The sequence below is a fragment of the Capronia coronata genome, assembly GCF_000585585.1.
Source record: "Capronia coronata CBS 617.96 chromosome Unknown acBCG-supercont1.3, whole genome shotgun sequence".
Classification (NCBI taxonomy): domain Eukaryota; kingdom Fungi; phylum Ascomycota; class Eurotiomycetes; order Chaetothyriales; family Herpotrichiellaceae; genus Capronia; species Capronia coronata.
This window is the reverse complement of record NW_006912895.1, coordinates 992863-1011781: the sequence shown is the minus strand read 5'-3', so window position 1 is coordinate 1011781 and position 18919 is coordinate 992863. Positions and strand designations below refer to the sequence as shown.

Below are 18919 nucleotides of genomic sequence, written 5' to 3'. Positions count from 1 at the left end.
ACTGTTCAGAAGCGCCGTGTTGAAATTAGCAGAGTATGTACTGTGTACATACAGTGAGTGTAGATGTTGAAACACGGCACTTGGGCCCATGTCAGCGCACCTTCATAATAGGCTACGCGCAGTCTATCGAGGTTGCATCAGTTTTGTAAGTCTGACGAGAAGACAAGGTTGGTGTCTGACAGCGATGCAACCAAAGCAGATCACGGCAAAGGCTAGACAGAAACTGAGGTTGGTATGGACGAATGAAGCAAGACAGGATGGTGTGGTAGTGGCTGCAGAGAGAAGCAAGGAAGAGAGAAAGCCTCTGTCATGCAAGAAGCACGATAGCAACTGCGTTCCTTCTCTGTTTGGATCTTGAAAGGCTCCTGCAGGCTCAAAAGACGTTCTCTTTGCATTCGTTCACTACAATTTGAAGTCATATAACCACCTCCGCTACCTACGGTAACTTCCATCTGTACCATTATTTATTGTTTAATTGCTGTTGATGGCGGCCCACAATCAACACATTCAGTAGTATTTGGCCGTCATTATTCACTTGAATTGACAACAATTCTCCATCGGCCGGACAAGGGCGCCGCGTGGCGCTTGTGCAGCCTTCCAGCGTCGTATCCTAGACACACCGCAGCGAACCCTTCTCCAAGCCCGACACGACGCCCAATTCCAACTTTAAAACGATCAGGCGAATCAGCATTACAGTCGCTTTGGTCGACTGTCCTAATTGCCTAAATGAGCAACCGATGCCGGACAGTCAGATCACTCGTTCGAGTCCTACAGGGAATACCGACGTTGCATCTTCTCTTCAACGAAGGGGGAGGATCTCTGGTGGCAGATCCCTTATTACAACCACTATTCAGGTAGTCAGGAAGGCTGGTAACTGAACACCATTGTTGTATCCATCCGGATTGTGGGCTTGCAGCCAGTAAAGAGCGTTGTCTAGACATCTCATACCTACCTACCTGCCCAAGGTGCTACGTAGCCTTAGGTCAGGTAGCGAGGGAGACAGCCAACCTCCTGTCAAAAGCGTGTACGTGCCGCGGATCTCACACGACCTTGGAACTTGCTCTGTGCGGCCACCTAGAACTGTGTACACACAGGACGTGTGCCCGACTTGTCTCCTGTCGTTCGCCGGCTTCACCGGCCTGACTCGAGAGATACCGAGAATTCGAGTCGTGGCTGCCGCATACTACGCGGTATGAGCTCCGAGAAGGCTGCGTTCTGGTCGCGCTACTCCGCCACCTAACTAGTAGCTTTATTATTGTTATACTACTAGTGGTAGTATATGAGATTATTGTTGTCCAAGTAAACCCTATGTTTCAGACGCGATTTCCTCGGGATGATTCTCTCAACGCTGCAGAGTTTTCACTCGCTCGCCGTCACTCCTGACAAGTTTGATAATATAAAATCCTCCCAATGAACCATAGCGTAATTCTCTTACTGCTATGCTCAGGGATTGCTCCATCGGGTTCGTCCGTAATTACCTGCAATGATGCTGATTTGTCTGGATGAAAGAATAGGCTAGGATAGCAACAACTGGCACTCGGGGTCCATAGCCGAACTCAGACTTCTTGCATACCTACATGGCCGTTTGCCGGTCTTGACGCCTGACTTTCCCCCACGGATGCCATATGGACGTCGAAATAGTGTACTGGGTATTCTTGCACAGAAGTCCTTTTTTGGTGGTGGTGGTGTCTCCAGTTCTGTGTTATGGCAGTCCACACTCTGGGATCCCACCCTGTATTTCCAGTGCGTGGAAACCCACACCATAACAGAGCATAGCAGTCTAGGTAACAACCCTTCCAACAGGCCGGGTCATGGTGGGAAGGTGGTGACCCGTTTTACGGGCAGGGGTTGGAGGGTGGTTGCGTAACGAAGGGCTCGTTTGGACCGCAGGGTACGTGTTCATCCACGCTATCGAGTGAAGGCTTGGTCGTCGGTCGGACCTTGACCCCTGATGCCGCCACCAAGACTCCCTGCTGGGAGCTGTTCCCGATCTGCAGAGAGTGGACCGGCGGAAGAGGATAGAGTAATTGGGTGGTCGGGCAAAATGGGAACGGGGGGTGGCAGAGAGTGGCAGAGAAATGGCAGTAGAGAGGGTGAATCCACCGTCGCAGCGGCGGCTCCTTAGGCTGTGCACTGACACCACTAAGGCGCTATTGCCGAACGCTGCCCATGCTTTGCTGGTGTTGGTGCTGCTGCGACGTAGGGAAATCCCGATCAGATTAATTCCTCGCCTGCTGACCACCGACGATGAATCAATTAATCAATGCATTACCAGAGCCTATGTACCTAGGGAGGTTGTCAGTGGAAGATGAGTCTCACCATGAGCAAATTAGTACGTAGCAGCACCGTGTCCCTCATCCGGGCCTCCTGAACTAGAATCGATCTAATTCTAGCGTAAACCGCTGGACGGACACTGGACAGTAAGGTACCTTAGGTACGTACCTAGGTACTGCTGCTCTACTACGTACTAGTATTGCCCAAACTGAACGGCGCTGCATAATTTTTGTTCGCGCTCGCTCTTAACTCCCCGAAAGAATAATCTCTCACATTTTTTTCCCACCTGACCACCACCACCATCAACCTCTCTTCGCCTCTCCCACCCAACTACATCCATCCCATTTCTCTTCCAATCTCTGATCACTGATCACTGACCACTTTCCTCGTCCTCCATTATCTTCCGCCTCCTACCTAGTGCTATTATCGTTCGTCTCGGGAAAACATCCTGGACGCCACGCCAATCCTCGTTTTCGGCAACCGATCCAGCGCACAACCGCACCGCACAGGCATATCCACCGCGGCTCCGGCAGCACAAATCCTTGAGGCCTAAAATCATCCACCCCCAACTCAATCCAACCCAACCCAAGACAAAAGCTTCCCACCTCCCTCCCACGCCCGCCGCGCCAGACCCAGCAAAGCAGCCATCCTCCTGCGAGTCAATCATCCTACCCGAGAAGCTAGATCAAGGGACCCAGCGACCCTCATCTATACTCGCTCGTCCTCCTCTTCGCGCGTCGCACACAATAACAACATTACGCCCCTTCCCCTCCACTCTTGACTGCACCGCACCCTGCCTGCGAACCCTGCGAAAGCCTCCATCACAACATCCCTCACCTGCACACTCCCTGTCGCGCGTCCGGGACACTCAAGGAGAAGCACCGTAACGACCCCGTTGAGATACTCTACCAGACCAGGGCCTGTGTCGACTGCGCTGTCTCGACGTACCTTGCAGACATTATTGTGTGCTCGTCATTCACCATTATTCCTCGAAAATTTTCAACCTGTCCTGTCCTTACTGACAACACCACCACCACCACCGCAACTACCAGATCGACCCGCTTCTCATCGATACTCGAGTCTCCATCACGCAGTATTGTCCTCATATCCATCATCACTGAATCTCGACTCCGTCGTCCAATGGTCGATTGAGTTCCTCACTCTCCACCTGCATCTTTCATTCCGGTGATGGACCCTAGACAATCACTATCGAGGACAACGTCGTCCAACGTTGGAACACCTCAGAACACCTACCAAGCGAACACGATGGCTTCTGCGTACGCTATGCCTCCATACCAGAACAACACCCATCTTCCGCCGATCAACTACTCTCAGCTGCCCCCTGCAAACCAGGGCTACATGCAACAGCAGTACCGCAATGACCTGCCGCGTTACACGTCTGCCCCGAACACTGCGCCCGTTGCTTCACCTGCTCCGGACAGCAGATACCATTCCCACATGAATCCGCAGGGTCCCATGGGCGGGCTGCCTCCTTCTTCTGTGCTACCGCAACCTCAATCTCAACAGGCGCAGGCGCAGCAGCCACAACAACAGCAGCAGCAGCACCAGCCGCCTCAGCACCAGGGTTATCAGGGACAACCACAAGCGCGTCAATCATACCCGCAACCTCTTGCTCCTGCACCTCCTCGTCCCAACCTCGACTCTCTCGGTCCTGCATACGGTCAACCCGACAACCGCCAGCAGGCATGGTCCGGCGCCGAATCCATGCCCGGCATGGCCACTGATGTTGGTCGAGACCCCACGAGAACACATGTCGTGGGATCGCAAGGAAGAAGAGGCATCTTGCCCAGTGCGCCAGGACGTCCTCCTGTCATGGCCAATGGTGTTAACGGATCCCCGAAGAGCGCCGTGCCGCAGAAGGATGCCGACGGCAAATTTCCTTGCCCGAATTGCACAAAGACCTATCTCCATGCAAAACATCTGAAGCGACACATGTTGAGACGTATGCCTGACTTCCCCGTTGTGTGGTGACGAGCTAACCTGTGGTACAGACACCGGTGATCGACCGTACATGTGTGTGCTTTGTAACGATACGTTCTCCAGGAGTGATATCCTGAAGCGTCACTTTCAGAAATGCTCGGTTCGACGTGGCAACCCAACAGGAGCGAGCCATTTGTCAAACCCGGCAGCTCACATCAAGAAATCCCAGCAAGCCGCTGCTAAAGCAGCCACGGCGTCCCCCGCCAGCGCGAACACGCCGTCCAGCGCGGTCATGACCAATCCCCCATACACCTCTGCCCCCATGAGCAGCACGTCCGCACCTACCACGAGTGCCCCGGCGCCGGGAATGGGCTACGCCATGCAATCCAACAGCCAGGCAGACATGCAACGCCAAGCTCAGTCGATGCAACCAGGTTCAGGCCCGGGGTCCATGGATCCCAACGCTAACAACTCTTGGTCGATGCACAACCCAAGAAACAGTCAGTTGATGTACCATTCGACTTCGACTCCTCCAGACCACTACGGCATGCAGCCCGGCGGGGGGGAAGACAAGCGCAATGTCATGCCTCAGCCTCATCATATGGGGGATGAATGGAACCACATGTTCCAGCCTGGCGGATCCGAAGGATACATGAACCCCATGTTTGGAGGTTATGACCAATCCCAGAACGATGTGAAGAAGGAGTTTGAGACTCATGAAGGTGGATCGAATGGCTATTACATTCCCTCTACGAGCCTTGGAGCTGATGGTACGCTTGGACCCCCTCTCTGGAATCTGCATGCATCTCAGCAAGACTTGTTCCAAGCCAAGGTGAACTCACTGTTAACGTTTGTTTTCCCTGGTGGACTACAGGAATCGCTCCAAGAGCAACAAAATAACCTCAACATTCAATCCTGCCTGACCGTCGATGCCATCCAACATTTCCTCGAACTGTTCCCGAACTATCAAGGCCATTTCCCTTGGCTTCATCTGCCGACCTTCAATCTCTTGACCGCCCATGACGGCCTCGTTCTTGTGATGATTTGTAGTGGGGCGGTTTACTCTGACCGCGTCTCTCAAACTGTGGTGCGAGCTCTCATGCAGTTGGTGAAGCGCGCCATCGAACGCAACTCACAAGTCCTCAAAGTCCTCGAACTGGGATCTGCTCAGACCCAGTTCTCCCCATCAGGAGTGGAGTTCGAAGAACTTCTTGCGCTGCAGATTCTACAGACCTTGTTTGTATGGCATGGGGGTCCGGAAGAGCGAGCTCTGGCGCGTGCGGAAAGTCGGCGAGTGTTGTACTTGGTCCGCCAGTTCAACATGTTGACTTTGGCCGGCCCGGGCGATCCTTTTGCCTACAGCTATCTCCACAGCCTTCAACCAGGCGAGGAAGCCGATCCGTCTTTGTGGGAATGGCGCTCCTGGGTGGAACAAGAAAAACGATCGAGACTGATGTTCATGGTCTATCTGTGGGATGCAGCCATGTGCATCTACTTCAATATGCCACCCCAGTTCTCCTCGGCCGAGATCAAATTGCCACTTCCTTGCGATGATGCGGCATGGGAAGCTCCGGACGCCGAGACTTGTGCGCAAGCACTGGGGCTACGAGGTCCGGCGGCCCAGTCGAGGATCAATACCAGCGGCTCACTCAGACTCAAACAGCTGGAGATGCATCATGCAATGAGTGCACTCCATAGCACGTCGGTACTCATGCAGCCACGCACCACCAATGTCTACTCGAAGTTCATCCTGATCCATGCACTTCATGTGGAGATATGGCAAATTCAGCGTCAAAGATCTTTTGCCAGTCCGTCGGCTTCTACCGAACGTGCTGGTGCTGGCGATTCCACGTTTGACGAGACCAACAGCATGTACAACTCGGTCGACCTTGCTCTCGCTCGATGGAAACAAGCCTGGGATCAAGACTATGCTTTACAGTACCCACCAGACAACGGTCACCACTCCATGCCAAAGCGTCTTGGCTTTTGTCGAGATGGCGTTCTGTTCTACTGGCTTGCCCGTGCTTTGATGCAAACCAACCGGATGCTTGATTGGCAGTTGCCTGCTGACGAACGGCTCCGACAAGTCCTCCATGGACTGAAAAAGGCACGAGAATGGAGCAGCACTGATTCGGCCCGCCGAGGCGAAGAACCCGGCAGTGTGGCCTACATTGACGATGATTATGCTTCTACCGCCCTGGAGCTGGACATGAGGAAGCTTTTCCGTCCTCTGCAAGCGATTCCTGACAACTCCGATTCGTCCGTCCTAGCGTCCTAGCACCGACAGGGACAATAAACTTTCTACGATCCTATTCCGGCCTCTGCTGAGCAGCGGGTTGGGGCCGTGGGCTGTAACCATGCGCATGGACATGAAGATGGCATGAACATCGGTGGCGTCCTTTCAACTATTTCAATACGAAAAAGCAATGCACATAGACGGTTTGTGGTTTGAATGCTTGATATGGATTGCAAAGCCTCGATTTTTGCGACCAATCGGCGATAGACATATGGGCCAAATTTCCCCCATTTTTGCATGGAACGGCGCGGTTGATTTGCATTTCTCGAGCGAGGAGGGATCGGTTGCATCATCTTTGTATTCCTGATTACCTGGTCTGGACGCACAAGCATATAGATGGTTGGTTTGGTCACAAATGCTCGGTTTCACAGACATTGGGCCCCCTTCCTGTCGGTGCTCTTGGCCAAGGACGGCAAATGGAACGACTCGTATGGCGGCAATTGCCAATCAAAGGGGCAAGATTATCCATCGATAATGGACTTTTGAAGAAGCCACAGGCTCTTTTTCAACAGGCGAGGGAATGTTCGGATGGCTTCGACGGGATGGCAGAGGAATGTTGTGTTTTATGGTTTGTACATGGGCGTTTGCGATGGCTTCCACTGGGGGTCAACTTTGGTTCTGCGCCACGTTATGGCTTGAATGGCTTTTTCTTTTCGCATTGCCGGTTGTTGCTTTTCACCACTGCATTTAGCATCGAAGCACCGGAGGCACACTCTTTTCCCATGGACAAAATCGACGTTCAGGGCTGGAAGCATGGAGGTTTTAACATGTGGTATGGACTGTTTCGACCAGGTTGAAGCTGGATCTTGTGTTGCAAATCCCCGTCAATCAAGACCTAGGACACGAGAAGGTCAGGCCGCGGGACACCTACCGTCATCAAGCGGCAAGGAAACCAAGAACAGCACCGGAGAAAATGGAAGAAAAAAATGGAGGAAAAAAGAACCAAAAAAGACCGGAGTTTTGTCACTTTTCAAGCACATAGATAGAAGGGAAAACGCGAACGCAATGAATGAAGAACCTTACCACTTTACCACATTCTTACTCTGTACAGTCTTGAGCATTGCTTGTTTCGCGTCAGTAGCATCGTCCTTCACGCGTCTGCAGTAGGCTCATCTAATGTTGACTCGTTTGGAAACAAGGTGCCGGGATATGGATTGTATACGACTTCTACCAAGTCCGTACCGGTACCTCCGATACAGCGGCGGCGGCCAAGACCAAAGGTGCGCTATCGATATCCTCTCCACATACTGTCGGACCTGGCAGGGGTGAGACTAAAGTAGCCGGTGCTTGCCAGGTTGACCTGGAACTGCCTGAACTTGGTGGCTTTTGCCTTCTTCTCGAACAGGATGTCCAGCTCCATGTAAGTCAAGCCAAACGGGTCGGGCAGGCGGAACCAGCACCAGACCAGACAGACCAGGGTTGTGGCGGCGAACAGGAAACACGATTTCCCCTTCCAGTCCCAGGCGGAGGGATTCAACATGCGCGGCGTGACGACGTTGGTGACGATGCTGACGAGATTGTACGCGACCCTGGCGAGGACGACGGTCTTGACTCGCAGGCGCGAGGACGGGATCTCGGCCACGAGCACGTAGCAGACAGGACCTACGGTGAAGTCGTAGACGGCGGTCAAGACGATCAACAGCGACCCCGAGGCCCAAGAAGTGCCGGCGGTCGCTTTCGGTATGCCGACGCTGCCGGTCACGATCAGCAGAAGCAGAGAAACCGACAGGCCTCCCAGGTATAGCGTCCGGCGGCCGATCTTGCGCATGCCCACCCAAGCCAGGACGCCCGCGCAGATTGCTCCGGCGTACATGCCGACCGCGAGGTTGAAGCTGTTGGCAGTGTTGAAGCCGGCCTGTTCGTAGAAATAGGCGGCGTACCCGGTCATGGCATTGCCGCATAATGCTTGCGTGCACCATACCATGCAGCAAATCTCGGTGCGACGGAGGTCGTTCCCTTTGAGGCAGTCTAGATATGAGACGCCGCCGCCGTTCAGGTACTTCTCCACTTCGTTGGTATGCTGCATCATCGCGACTGTCTCGTCAGCGTTGAAGTCGGGATCTGCGCGTTCGGTGGTCAGCCGCAACAATGATCTTTTCGCGTCACTGATCTTCTCATGTCGAACTAGCCACCAGGGGCTCTCTGGGGCAAACAGTACCCCGATGAGGATGGGTACACTGAACGCCCATTGCAGACCAAATGGGATTCGGTACGACCATTCGGAGTTGTTGTGGATCAGACCTCGGATGACGCCTACGCCGCATAGCTGGCCGATAAGCCAGCACATGTTCACGTTGCTGGTCAGATAGGCTCGTAAAGCCATTGGCATGACTTCCGCAGCGTAGGTAGTGCTGAGGGTTTGAAACACGCCCCTACAAGCAACTCTTGTTAAGCCTCTTGTCACACCGTTGGTAAAGGCGGCTTACCACGGCAAGCCGCAGAGAACCTGGGCAGCAGCGAGCATCTTGATGTTGACCGCGAAGAACGCCAGGAACACGAACAAGGACATCCAAAGCAGAGTGCCCACCATCGTCTTGTGGTATCCGAAGCGGTCCGTTAGGAAGCCGTTCAGCATGAGACCAAGGATCTCGCCAGCCACCGCTGCATTTGTGAGCCCCGTTTGCCATGCCGGTGATATCTGGAAATCCTTTTGGCCTGGAGGAGCCTCGGGCTTCAATGGTACACCATAAGAGCGGCGGAAGATGGGAAAGGCATAGAAGCTATTGATCAAGGTGGTATCGTAGCCTTCCATGACGATGGTCATACTCAACAGCGCAGACCAAGCCATGGCTTTCGGATATAACTTGCAAGCTTTTACAAAGGTCATGGCATGTTCGGCTTTTGTGGCGGCTCGAGCCTCGACAGACAAGCGCCGCAGGCCTGGAATGGCAGCGGAGAGGCCGTGGAAGAGGTCATCGTTGGACCGAGTGATATTGATTCGACTTTCATTGGGATCTTTCGCGACACTGACCTCAGGATGTATCCTTAGAGGCTCCAGCCGAGTTGGAATGGGGTCGGCAGCGTTGACAAATTCGAGGAATTCAGAAGGATGGGGTTTGTCCACTGAGGGTCGCGATCTTTCAGCGCCTCTTGGCTCGCGGCTGGCGCTGCTTGCATCATTCATGGCCGAGGCCGGTGCTGGTACTTTGGGGACATGAAGAGCTTCAAGATTGCTGTCTGTTCATTTGGTTCCTCTTTCTCTGAGGGACCTGATGGTCAACCGGGGACAGCGAGGGAATAGAAGCAATGACATGGCGTCATGGTCAGAAGGTGCACATTGACAAGCAGCCGAGAGGACGGGACGATGGGAGGGACCCGGATAGCAGGCGGCAGACAGTTGGGATCTCGTGTCTGGTATGCTATGAGGGCCGTTCAGCTGAGACGAGTCGACGGCGTCTGTTTGAGGAGTTGGACCAATTGTGCAGTATATCGATGACCGAAAAGCTAGGGAACGGGAGATCTCAAATGGCCCAAGAAGGATCATCATGCTGGGGTCAGATGGCAGACAGATCGGCCCGATTGTACAGAAGCATGGAGCTGAGAGTCAGAAGAGGGAGGAGGAGATGGAGGATCAGAGGTTTGTCGACGGGATTTACTTGAGCTGGTGCAAGACCCTGACGAACCCCAGCTGACCTTAGGACGGGTTCCAGGGCTAGGGAGGCTTATTCTCCCAGTTTAGGCGAAGGTGCGGGGGAAAGGTAGTGACTTCCCAGGGGCTCTCCCAGGCATGGCAGCTTAGAGTAGCCCCTGTAGGCTGTAGGTGGGCAGTGGGTACTATTTACTACTTACTACTACTAGTAGTAAGCGTTATCTCTATTTCTACCCCGGAATCCCAGAATCCCAGAATCCCAGAATAATGCCAGGTCCCATAATCTATTGTCTCCATCTGTTCCCAGTAGACAGGCCGGAGACTGGAGAGTCCTACTGCTCTCCACTGCGATGCGCGATTCCTCTAACTTAGCTTCTTGTGGAGTATGACCATATGCGATAGATACCTTACTATCTAATTAGTATGGGCACCACCTTCATCCCCGCTTGGTATCATAAATGGAACCACCATCTGGCACTGCTAGTATCATCCTGACATCCACCTCCGCTATCATCCATCCATCCCCTGCACGTCTGAACCGCCGATAGCGATGGTCCACTCCTCCTGCCCACACTGCCAGATACCCTCTGTATCCCGATATCCGATACCCGGTCCAGGCCCATTCGGCCCAGTCGGCCACGAGTAGGCGGATAAAGCCTCCATCCTCGTCTGAGCCGTCATCTAGAGTGGCCTAACCTGGGCGACACCATGTTCGAGGAGCCTAAGGAGCCCCTTGTCCAAGAGGCTTCCACGGCTCCCCCCTTTCTAGAATTAGCCACGATGTTTCCTCCTCCGATATCTTTTGCCTCCGTTTTGCCAACATGTCGCCACAGACTGGAGCTCAAGACTGCGACTCCAAATCACATAACCAGCAAGTCCCAGTTTCCAGCAGCCACCAACTCACATATTCATGCAACCACTTGATCGCCCTCCTTTCGAGTGGCAGCATGACTTGCACGCCCTGCCGCTTCCACTGCAATGTCTGCGTGACGAAGAGCGTCTGATCACCTTGCTGCTGAAAGCTGGTCACCAATCTGCCGTCAATGGGAGGCAGTCCTTCCAGGGACACCATCGCAAATTCAACCTTGTTGGCTGTCCGAACTTCAACCCGGTAAGCCCCACACACATCATCTCCCGGGACGAATTCGAGGCCCTGTATAAACGAAGCGTCAAATGTCCTCCTCGCTTGAGGGCTTTTGAAGACGAGCCGTAACAGCCACGCCGTTGGGGTCCTGGAAAAAGCAAGTCATGTTTCTCCGCAAATACTTTGTCAACAGCAGGTTGGGATCGGTAAAGGTCGGGAGCTTTGCGGAGGGGACACGTTTGGAAGCGATATCGTGGATAACATGGTATTTGGAGGGATCGTCGAGATCAGGAGGTAGAGACGCGATTTTTGTCTCGCTGTCATCGTCCGCTGTGGGCAGTCCAATCCCGCTGCGATGACTGATCTTGCGAGAAAGAGTCTGATGAAGATAGATGGTGTAGACCACAGCAGAACTACTCACCAGCGCCATAGCAGTCAAGATGACTCCACCCGCCATTATAATGTGCGGGAACGCAAGGTACACGCTGCCCAACCTCGTAGGGGGATCATGAAACACTTTATATGGCAGATCCCAAAGTTCTGCATCGCTGCGATCAGCTTGACCTCTGCGATCCGAATACGAGCACCCAAGGCTCTAGTTCCGTAGTACTAGTACTGGCAAGGCTCCCGTATCTAGGTATCACACCCAGAACCGGCAAGTCTGCCGACGCGTTCTACCCGCGTCGCGCGTTAAGTGTTTGCATTGACAGCACTTTTCTTGAACACCATTACAACATCCTGGCAGTTATGTGTTACTTGGAACGCACAATCATGCTCGCCTAACGCGATATGGATTCCTTAGACCCCTCCCCTCGTGCGTCCAAACGTAGACGGACAGGAACCTATGCAACTAGACGGACGACATTGAACTCAATCCCAGCGGACCAGACCGAGGACTCGACGAGGACTACTCAGAATCAAGAACATGAAGGAGAGAATGATACACTGGTCGCTCCGACTGCCACCACGGAGGGACGCAATGAGAACGATGGCAGCGGAGGCCTCGAAACGTCTGTTGAACCGCAACTACCAGTGCTAGAAAATCAGGAAGCGGACGATTCGACCAACAGTATCCCATCTCGACGGATATCAAGAAAAATAAGAACATCGGATCGTCCACCGCATGATGTGAACAATGGTGGACTATCCAAGAGTACAGCAAACACTCGGAAGAGGCGCAGTGCGCCGGAAACATATGTCGGTGCAACCCAACACCTGGGACGGACCTCCGATCTTGCTGAAGTCGAAGACAAGGACGGGGTCGGTGAGATGGAGGATGAAACACCCACGAAAGGAATAGTGGACGCCGAAAGCGAAGGCCAACCTCGTTCCAGCGGACGCGCAAGACGACCTCCTCAACGATTCTCATCTCCGCAAGCGTCCAAGGAAGTCTCGGGGTCCAGGAAGCAATCGTCACAGAGTGTGCGAGCGAAAGCCAAGCCCATTGCAGCCTCTGGAGTGGACAATGTCGGAGGTGACGTTGGCTCGCCTCAGCCTAAGGGAATCCTTACACCCTCGAGACGTGGGCGCGACAAGAGGACTGGGCCTCGCAAATCCGTGGCATTTGAACAAGACGAGAGGCGCATCGGGGAACAATTCGGATTCAAGGACATTGACAGCTCGACAAAGCCGACGAGGAAAGGCAAGGCTACATCCGTCGCGAAACAGATGCTATCTGACAGACCAGGAAAGGGCGAAGGATCAGACGCTGCATCACGAGGTATCGCAGCAGGACACGAGGTTGAGGACGGCGACAACAGAGACCTCGACAACCAAGAAGAAGAAGGCAGCAAAGGGGAAGGCGATGCCGAAGAGGATTACGATGAGACGACGTTCGACACGGAGCCAGACGTGACTGAAGTTCTTGCTCCCCCTACAGGCTCAGCGATTCAATTAGACGTGGACACGCAAAAATCGTTCGAGCAACTCGACAATATCAATGTCGCCAACATCAAGATGGACATCTTGCAACGAATGAACAACCACACCCTCTGCCCCATATCACATCTACAGTCACAATACAGCACTCTGCACTCGCTACTCAGCGCAACAGTCACTGCCGGCGAATCCAATTCTCTTCTCCTGCTCGGCTCCCGAGGCAGCGGAAAATCCCTGCTCATTTCGCACGCCATTGGCGACTTGAGAAGATCCCACCACGAAGAGTTTCACGTCGTCCGGCTGAATGGCTTCTTTCAGACCGACGATAAATTGGCTCTCCGCGAGATCTGGCGGCAACTGGGTCGCGAGATGGCTGTGCCTGAAGCCGAGACGGGCGAAGTCTCCAGCTACGCCGACACCATGGCAAGTCTGCTGAGTCTCCTCTCGCACCCGGAAGAGTTTGCCGATCCCGACACCATGATGCTTGATGTAGACGACAACAACGACACTACCACTTCCACAGTCAATGGTCGCGGGCAGCTAGGGAACAGAACAGCTACAAGTGTTATTTTCATCCTTGACGAGTTTGACCTCTTCACCACACATCCGCGCCAGACGCTGCTGTACAACTTATTCGATATTGCCCAGGCTAAGAAAGCCCCCATCGCGGTCATCGGAAGCTCTTGTCGTATGGACGTCGTCGACTGTCTGGAAAAACGTGTCAAAAGCCGCTTCAGCCATCGCTGGCTTCATATCCCAACTGCGAAGAGTTTTGGTGCGTTCGAAGACACCGTTGCAAGCATTCTGTCTCTCCCTGTCGAGGGGAAAGAGGCTGTCGGCCTGCCAGGGGTCCAGCTCGAGTGGAGGACAAGGTGGAACCAAGCCATCAAGGTAAGTCATGAGGCTTGACTTCTCGCTGGCAGTAACGTCATGTTGGAACTCATTGAAATCATGCTGACGGAGGACATTGTAGAATCGTCTCATCCATGCGCCGATATACCAGGCTTTGCTGAAGAAGACCTTCTACAGCACCAAATCCATTCCGGACGTCCTTGCAGCTCTGTATATCCCCATCGCAATGCTCACCGTATCCGAGAGCGAAGAACCCCAAGTCAGCGATCAGCAGACTTCGAATATCCCAGTTCCGGGCTTCATCAAGGACATATCATCATTGTCCTCTCCGACGTCATTATTGGAACTGCTGCCGCACTTACCTACACTGCATCTCACCCTGCTTATCTGCGCCGCTCGTCTTGAGACCATCCATGAACTCTCGGCGCTGAACTTCGCCCTCGTTCACTCCCACTACGCCGAGCTTCTCGCGCGATCGAGGATGCATCGCTCCGTCTTGTCTTCGCTGACGAAGGGTGGTGCCGTCACTGGCGCCGCTCATAGGTCCTGGGGCAAGGACACTGTGCGTGCGGCCTGGGAGGAGCTGATTCAGTGGGAACTCCTCGTCCCGCTCTCTGGTCTGAGCGGTGGGGTTCCGGGTGGCAGATTGGGCGATGAAGGTTTGGGCGGTGATGGAGTTGCAGCCAGGATGTTCCGAGTCGATGTCACGCTTGACGAGGTCGCATGGGCTGTCAAAGAAAAACTGGGAAACGTAGGCATTGGAGAAGTGCTGGAAAAGTGGTGCAAAGAAATGTAAAAGCAGGCCTTTGTAAAACAGCCAGCCACGCGAGGAGCTCCGGAGGGATGAATTGCTCTCATGGACTCCTCACTTCTGCTGTGACCTGACACAAAGTCGATCACAAGCCAGTTAGGCGCAGACAAAATATTAGTCCCAAGGAGTCGGGCGACTGAAAGTTTGGTCTTATGTAGGTCTAGCGATATCATCGCCATCAACTCTGGGCCACCTCTCTAGCCTAACCCCGTGTGGTGATGCGAGCAGAACTTGTGTCGAAATGAGACCAAGTGCAAGCTGTACTTGCACGTTTCTCGACTGTGCAGAGAACCCCGTCCAGGCGTTCGAAAGAGAGCAATGTCCGTACATAGTGACCGACTTACATGCTCGAAGGAACTGGTTCAGGTCACCTGGACGGCAGCAACATTGAGGTGTGCTCTGACTCGTGGCAGACCGAGATATTCATGTGATGGCTCATCAAACCTGTAGTTGCACGGTGTAAGTATCTGTAGACTTGGTAGCACGATAAGATCACATCTGGCCGCAGTCGGTTGCGAGGGAGTCGGGCTAACTTTCCTATCTACAACCAGTATTTTTGCTTGAAGCAGGGAACGTGGCTGCTGCGAGGCGTATCCTTCAAGACAACAGTCCATGTGCAAATTGCTCCATTGCCAAGTGGACCTGAGCGAGACCAGTGCTTCACCTTTGAATCACAAGTACGTAAATGAGCTCGGCTTTGGCGCTGCACAAGCATGCGATCCTGCTTGCGTGTGTATTATAGCCGACAATGGTATGCCAGGGAAACAAGGTCACAAGGACGCTATAGCATGGAGGGCGGCAGCGACCACGGGGAGGGAGGCCAATAGTGTTCTTGTTGTACAACGCATCGCCCGTGTCACGCAGGGAGCGTGACTCGTGCTCCATGCATGCCTAAACTAGTCTCTTGCCGTCCCTCAGACACACAACTCGTCAATGAGGGGCGCTTTTGGCGTCAAGGCCAGAGTGTTCCATGTGATGAGGCAGATGTCGGAGTATCATGGTCCGGTCGGGTTCGTGCGTTCTCGGATTGCTGGAGTAGAGTTTCTCGCAATCACTAAGTTCTGTAGGATGTAGGAGGTAAAGTCCGTGACCGACCGCTCGCGCTAAATGTCTCCAGGATGCTTGTGGCAAAGGCGGGTAGGGTGTTGCTTCGTGCGACATTATGCGTACGCTGTGGAGAAAGGGCAGGGTAATCAAAAGAGCTGATCTCGCTCTCATGAAAAGGTCACCTAGCTGCAGAGTATCAGCTAGCACCGTTGGCAGCAGTCCATTCTTTGCAGAGGCTTGTAGACCGGGCCCAACAGATCAGGATCTGTAGCCAACTGCCAGTGGCAGTGGTAAGGCAGTGGTGTCGCAGTTGGACAATGCGAACTGGACCGACTGACTGCAAGGATGGTCCTGCCATTCCAAGAAGGCAACTGCCTTCCGTTGGCCGTCGATTTGAGTTTCACCAACTTGCTCTTTCCCTTGGTGCCGTTCCGTGCTGGTGCCGCTTTAGCTTCAACCTGCGTTCAACTTTATTCTGGCTTCATCTGACTTGGACTCCTTCTTGTTGTCCCTTCCGTTTCGTTGTTCCAAAAGACTTGTAACGAGCCTGCGGCCGTTTTTGGCCATTTTGCTCCCTTCGATCTCAACGAGAAGTCTCGGATATCGGTATCACGCCGACGGCAAGAATTTCACATGATAAGCCCATGCGAGGACTCCGTCAGTCCGCTAATGATGCACACAAATCAATGCGTTGAGATGCCATGACCACGACGGCAGCCGGGTTGTCCTGAGGTATATCCGGGTATGCCAGTGCTGAATGGTCCCGTCTGAGCAAGTTGCATGGTCTGGCCACAAGGTTTGTTCATCGGATACTCAAGAATTTGGGACAACATCAACCAGCCGGGTTCCAAACTCTGCTTTAAACCAAATGTACTCTGGCAAAAATGCAGAAGGGCGGTCTTCATGTTGTTCTCGGAAAGCTCGGTTGCTTTGCACTTGGCTGCCAGACCATGCACACACTTTCCCAGAATCTGTGGTGTTGGGCTGCAGACGGGACCAGGCAAGCTTCCTGTCATGCTGGAGATCAAGGGGCAACGACTACCAACAGGATATCCAAAGTCGTTGACATGGCCCAGAGATGACTGTCGAGCTTCCCCATCGCATCACCGTTGTTCGTGTCAACAACACCAAAACACACACACCTGGGTGATTAGGCCACCGCAGAGCCGCATCTGGTTGTCGACTGTGACAGCTGGACGTCCCTCATCTGCATGAAGATCTGTCGCTGGATAACATGTCATTACTGTGATCAAAATGCCTCGAACCATGCGTGGTCCACATGGTGTCAATGCACTGCAATCAGCCAATGATTAGGAGTGTGGTGTCCCCTGGTACCCATATCTGCGCTGAGTTATTGAAGAAGATGCGAATCGGTGCATCATCACAGAAAGCCCGACTCCCTTCCGCTTGCCCCGGCCAATCCAGAGGCCCTTAAGGACATGCAAAACCACTGGTACAATAGTCAGGGTTCTCAATCCTCCAAGACTCGCCAAAACTTCACCTTGTCAACTAAGGATTTGCTGTCGAGGCGCCTTCAAGCAAGCCACGAAACGGAGTGTGATGCTTACTACCGTGTCTTCACGCTCAATCATGAAAAGCTAGCAGCTGGACTGGCTATGGCTTGTTCGGCGAGGATTGTGGGAGCTGACTTGGACGGCCAGAATGTGCTCTTAAAGCCTCCCATCCCCATTTCCAAAGCTGCGGTTCCAACTCCGGTCTCTATCTGTTGAGGACATTGAACTGTGTCTCTGCGCTCGAACAAGTCACATATAGAGATTCCAAGCTGCGACGACGAAGGAGACTTCGAGCGTGACCCAACTCAAAAGTGTTTCCACCGTGAAATACAGTTTTCGGCTAATCATGGCCACAGGTTTGTGCAACCAGATCCATGCACAGGACCTTTTGGTCTTTGCTGCTTTAGTTGTACCACATAGACTCTCTGACCATCTTTTTTAGTGACCGGAAGCTCGACTACATCCATGGTCTCGCCTGCTACTGGCAGCTACAGCTCGCTTTCTTCGGTTGCCGGTATGCGCTGAGCTTTGGCCCCTTTTGCTATATGCAATGGTTTCTAATGCGAAGCAGATTGTGAATTGATAGTGGCATATGGACAGCGTCACCAACGACGACCTTCATCTGCACCATCTTCCCTCTATCATGGGCAATCTTGGAAGGGCAAATGCAAAGGTAACGGCAAGCCTCCACCCCCTCGGCCACCAAAGCCTCAAGAACCGCCACCATTACCAGGAGTATCATGAGGTTCGCCCGGCAATGTCGATAAGCTGCCTCTGCGTGCCGATCCTTTTCGCGCTCTGGAGATGATTGCCCGCTCGGATACTGCTTTCGACATCTCTTCGCCTATCGGCATGGATCGGCAGATCAATCGGAAAGTCAGCGCCATAACATTCGTGCATCACTTCTGGGCTTGGAGAAAGAGGGACATTGCATTCCACTATACACGGGTGAAACAAGATGTGCAGTCCATCCCGAGCTTACCTTGGATGTTAACTCGTCAAGGCAACATGTCTTAGTGTCTGGTCTCTCCAAGTCTCAGTCGCAGGGTTGCCTGGAACGATATGATAGAATCATCCTCAGCGAAAGAGTCCCTCCATGCTCTGAATCTACGACATCGAGGACCTGATACTAAACAATAGTTGTCTCGTTGTGAAGCCTGTCAGTAGGTGGATATCGCGTACGCCAGAAGCCTTGTCAATGGCACTTCTGAGACTTTACCTATACTAGGTAAGGTAGGTAGTATTCTCATCTGACGACGTCATAAGGATTTTGAGACGCCATCTTCCCCATGCTCAAAATGCGACGTGGAGGTCAGAAGGCGGTCAGTCATTGGCACAGTAAAGGCCTTGGTCTGCTTCAGGCTGCGAAATCGATCACCCTGTTCCATTCTCCATGTCCAAGGCATCAAGGCACCAGACAGAAGGATATCCTGGGTGGATGGCCAGTCTACGCGGGCAAAGTCCGGGGGCATGCCTACGGGAGAAATGATTCGCTCACTAAGGGCACAGAACGACCAGGGTGCTGTTCTTTGCCCTGACAGATTGTCAGATTATCGTTGGTGATGGCCATTTGGTGTTTTTCAGGTGGGCATGCAGGGCAAGTGGCTAGGGGCTTGTGTCCATGAGTAGAACA

General features: G+C 53.3%; 4 protein-coding genes across 4 annotated transcripts; 2 read left to right on the top strand and 2 right to left on the bottom strand.

Moving 5' to 3' along the window:
* Positions 1 to 3462: 3462 nt before the first annotated feature.
* Positions 3463 to 6493, top strand: A1O1_03662 (uncharacterized protein; the record flags this gene model as incomplete). Its single annotated transcript, XM_007724563.1, has 2 exons — positions 3463 to 4237; positions 4287 to 6493. 2 exons carry the CDS (start codon positions 3463 to 3465, stop codon positions 6491 to 6493), a joined length of 2982 nt encoding a protein of 993 aa, XP_007722753.1.
* Positions 6494 to 7736: 1243 nt separating this feature from the next.
* Positions 7737 to 9635, bottom strand: A1O1_03661 (uncharacterized protein; the record flags this gene model as incomplete). Its single annotated transcript, XM_007724562.1, has 2 exons — positions 7737 to 8883; positions 8938 to 9635. The coding sequence occupies 2 exons, from the start codon at positions 9633 to 9635 to the stop codon at positions 7737 to 7739; spliced, it is 1845 nt and encodes a 614-aa protein (XP_007722752.1).
* A 1634-nt stretch (positions 9636 to 11269) lies between these two features.
* Positions 11270 to 11641, bottom strand: A1O1_03660 (uncharacterized protein; the record flags this gene model as incomplete). The annotated part of the gene is made up of 1 exon (XM_007724561.1): positions 11270 to 11641. One exon carries the CDS (start codon positions 11639 to 11641, stop codon positions 11270 to 11272), a length of 372 nt encoding a protein of 123 aa, XP_007722751.1.
* A 332-nt stretch (positions 11642 to 11973) lies between these two features.
* A1O1_03659 (uncharacterized protein) lies at positions 11974 to 14710 on the top strand (the record flags this gene model as incomplete). Its single annotated transcript, XM_007724560.1, has 2 exons — positions 11974 to 13953; positions 14036 to 14710. The coding sequence occupies 2 exons, from the start codon at positions 11974 to 11976 to the stop codon at positions 14708 to 14710; spliced, it is 2655 nt and encodes an 884-aa protein (XP_007722750.1).
* Between the last annotated feature and the right edge of the window lie 4209 nt (positions 14711 to 18919).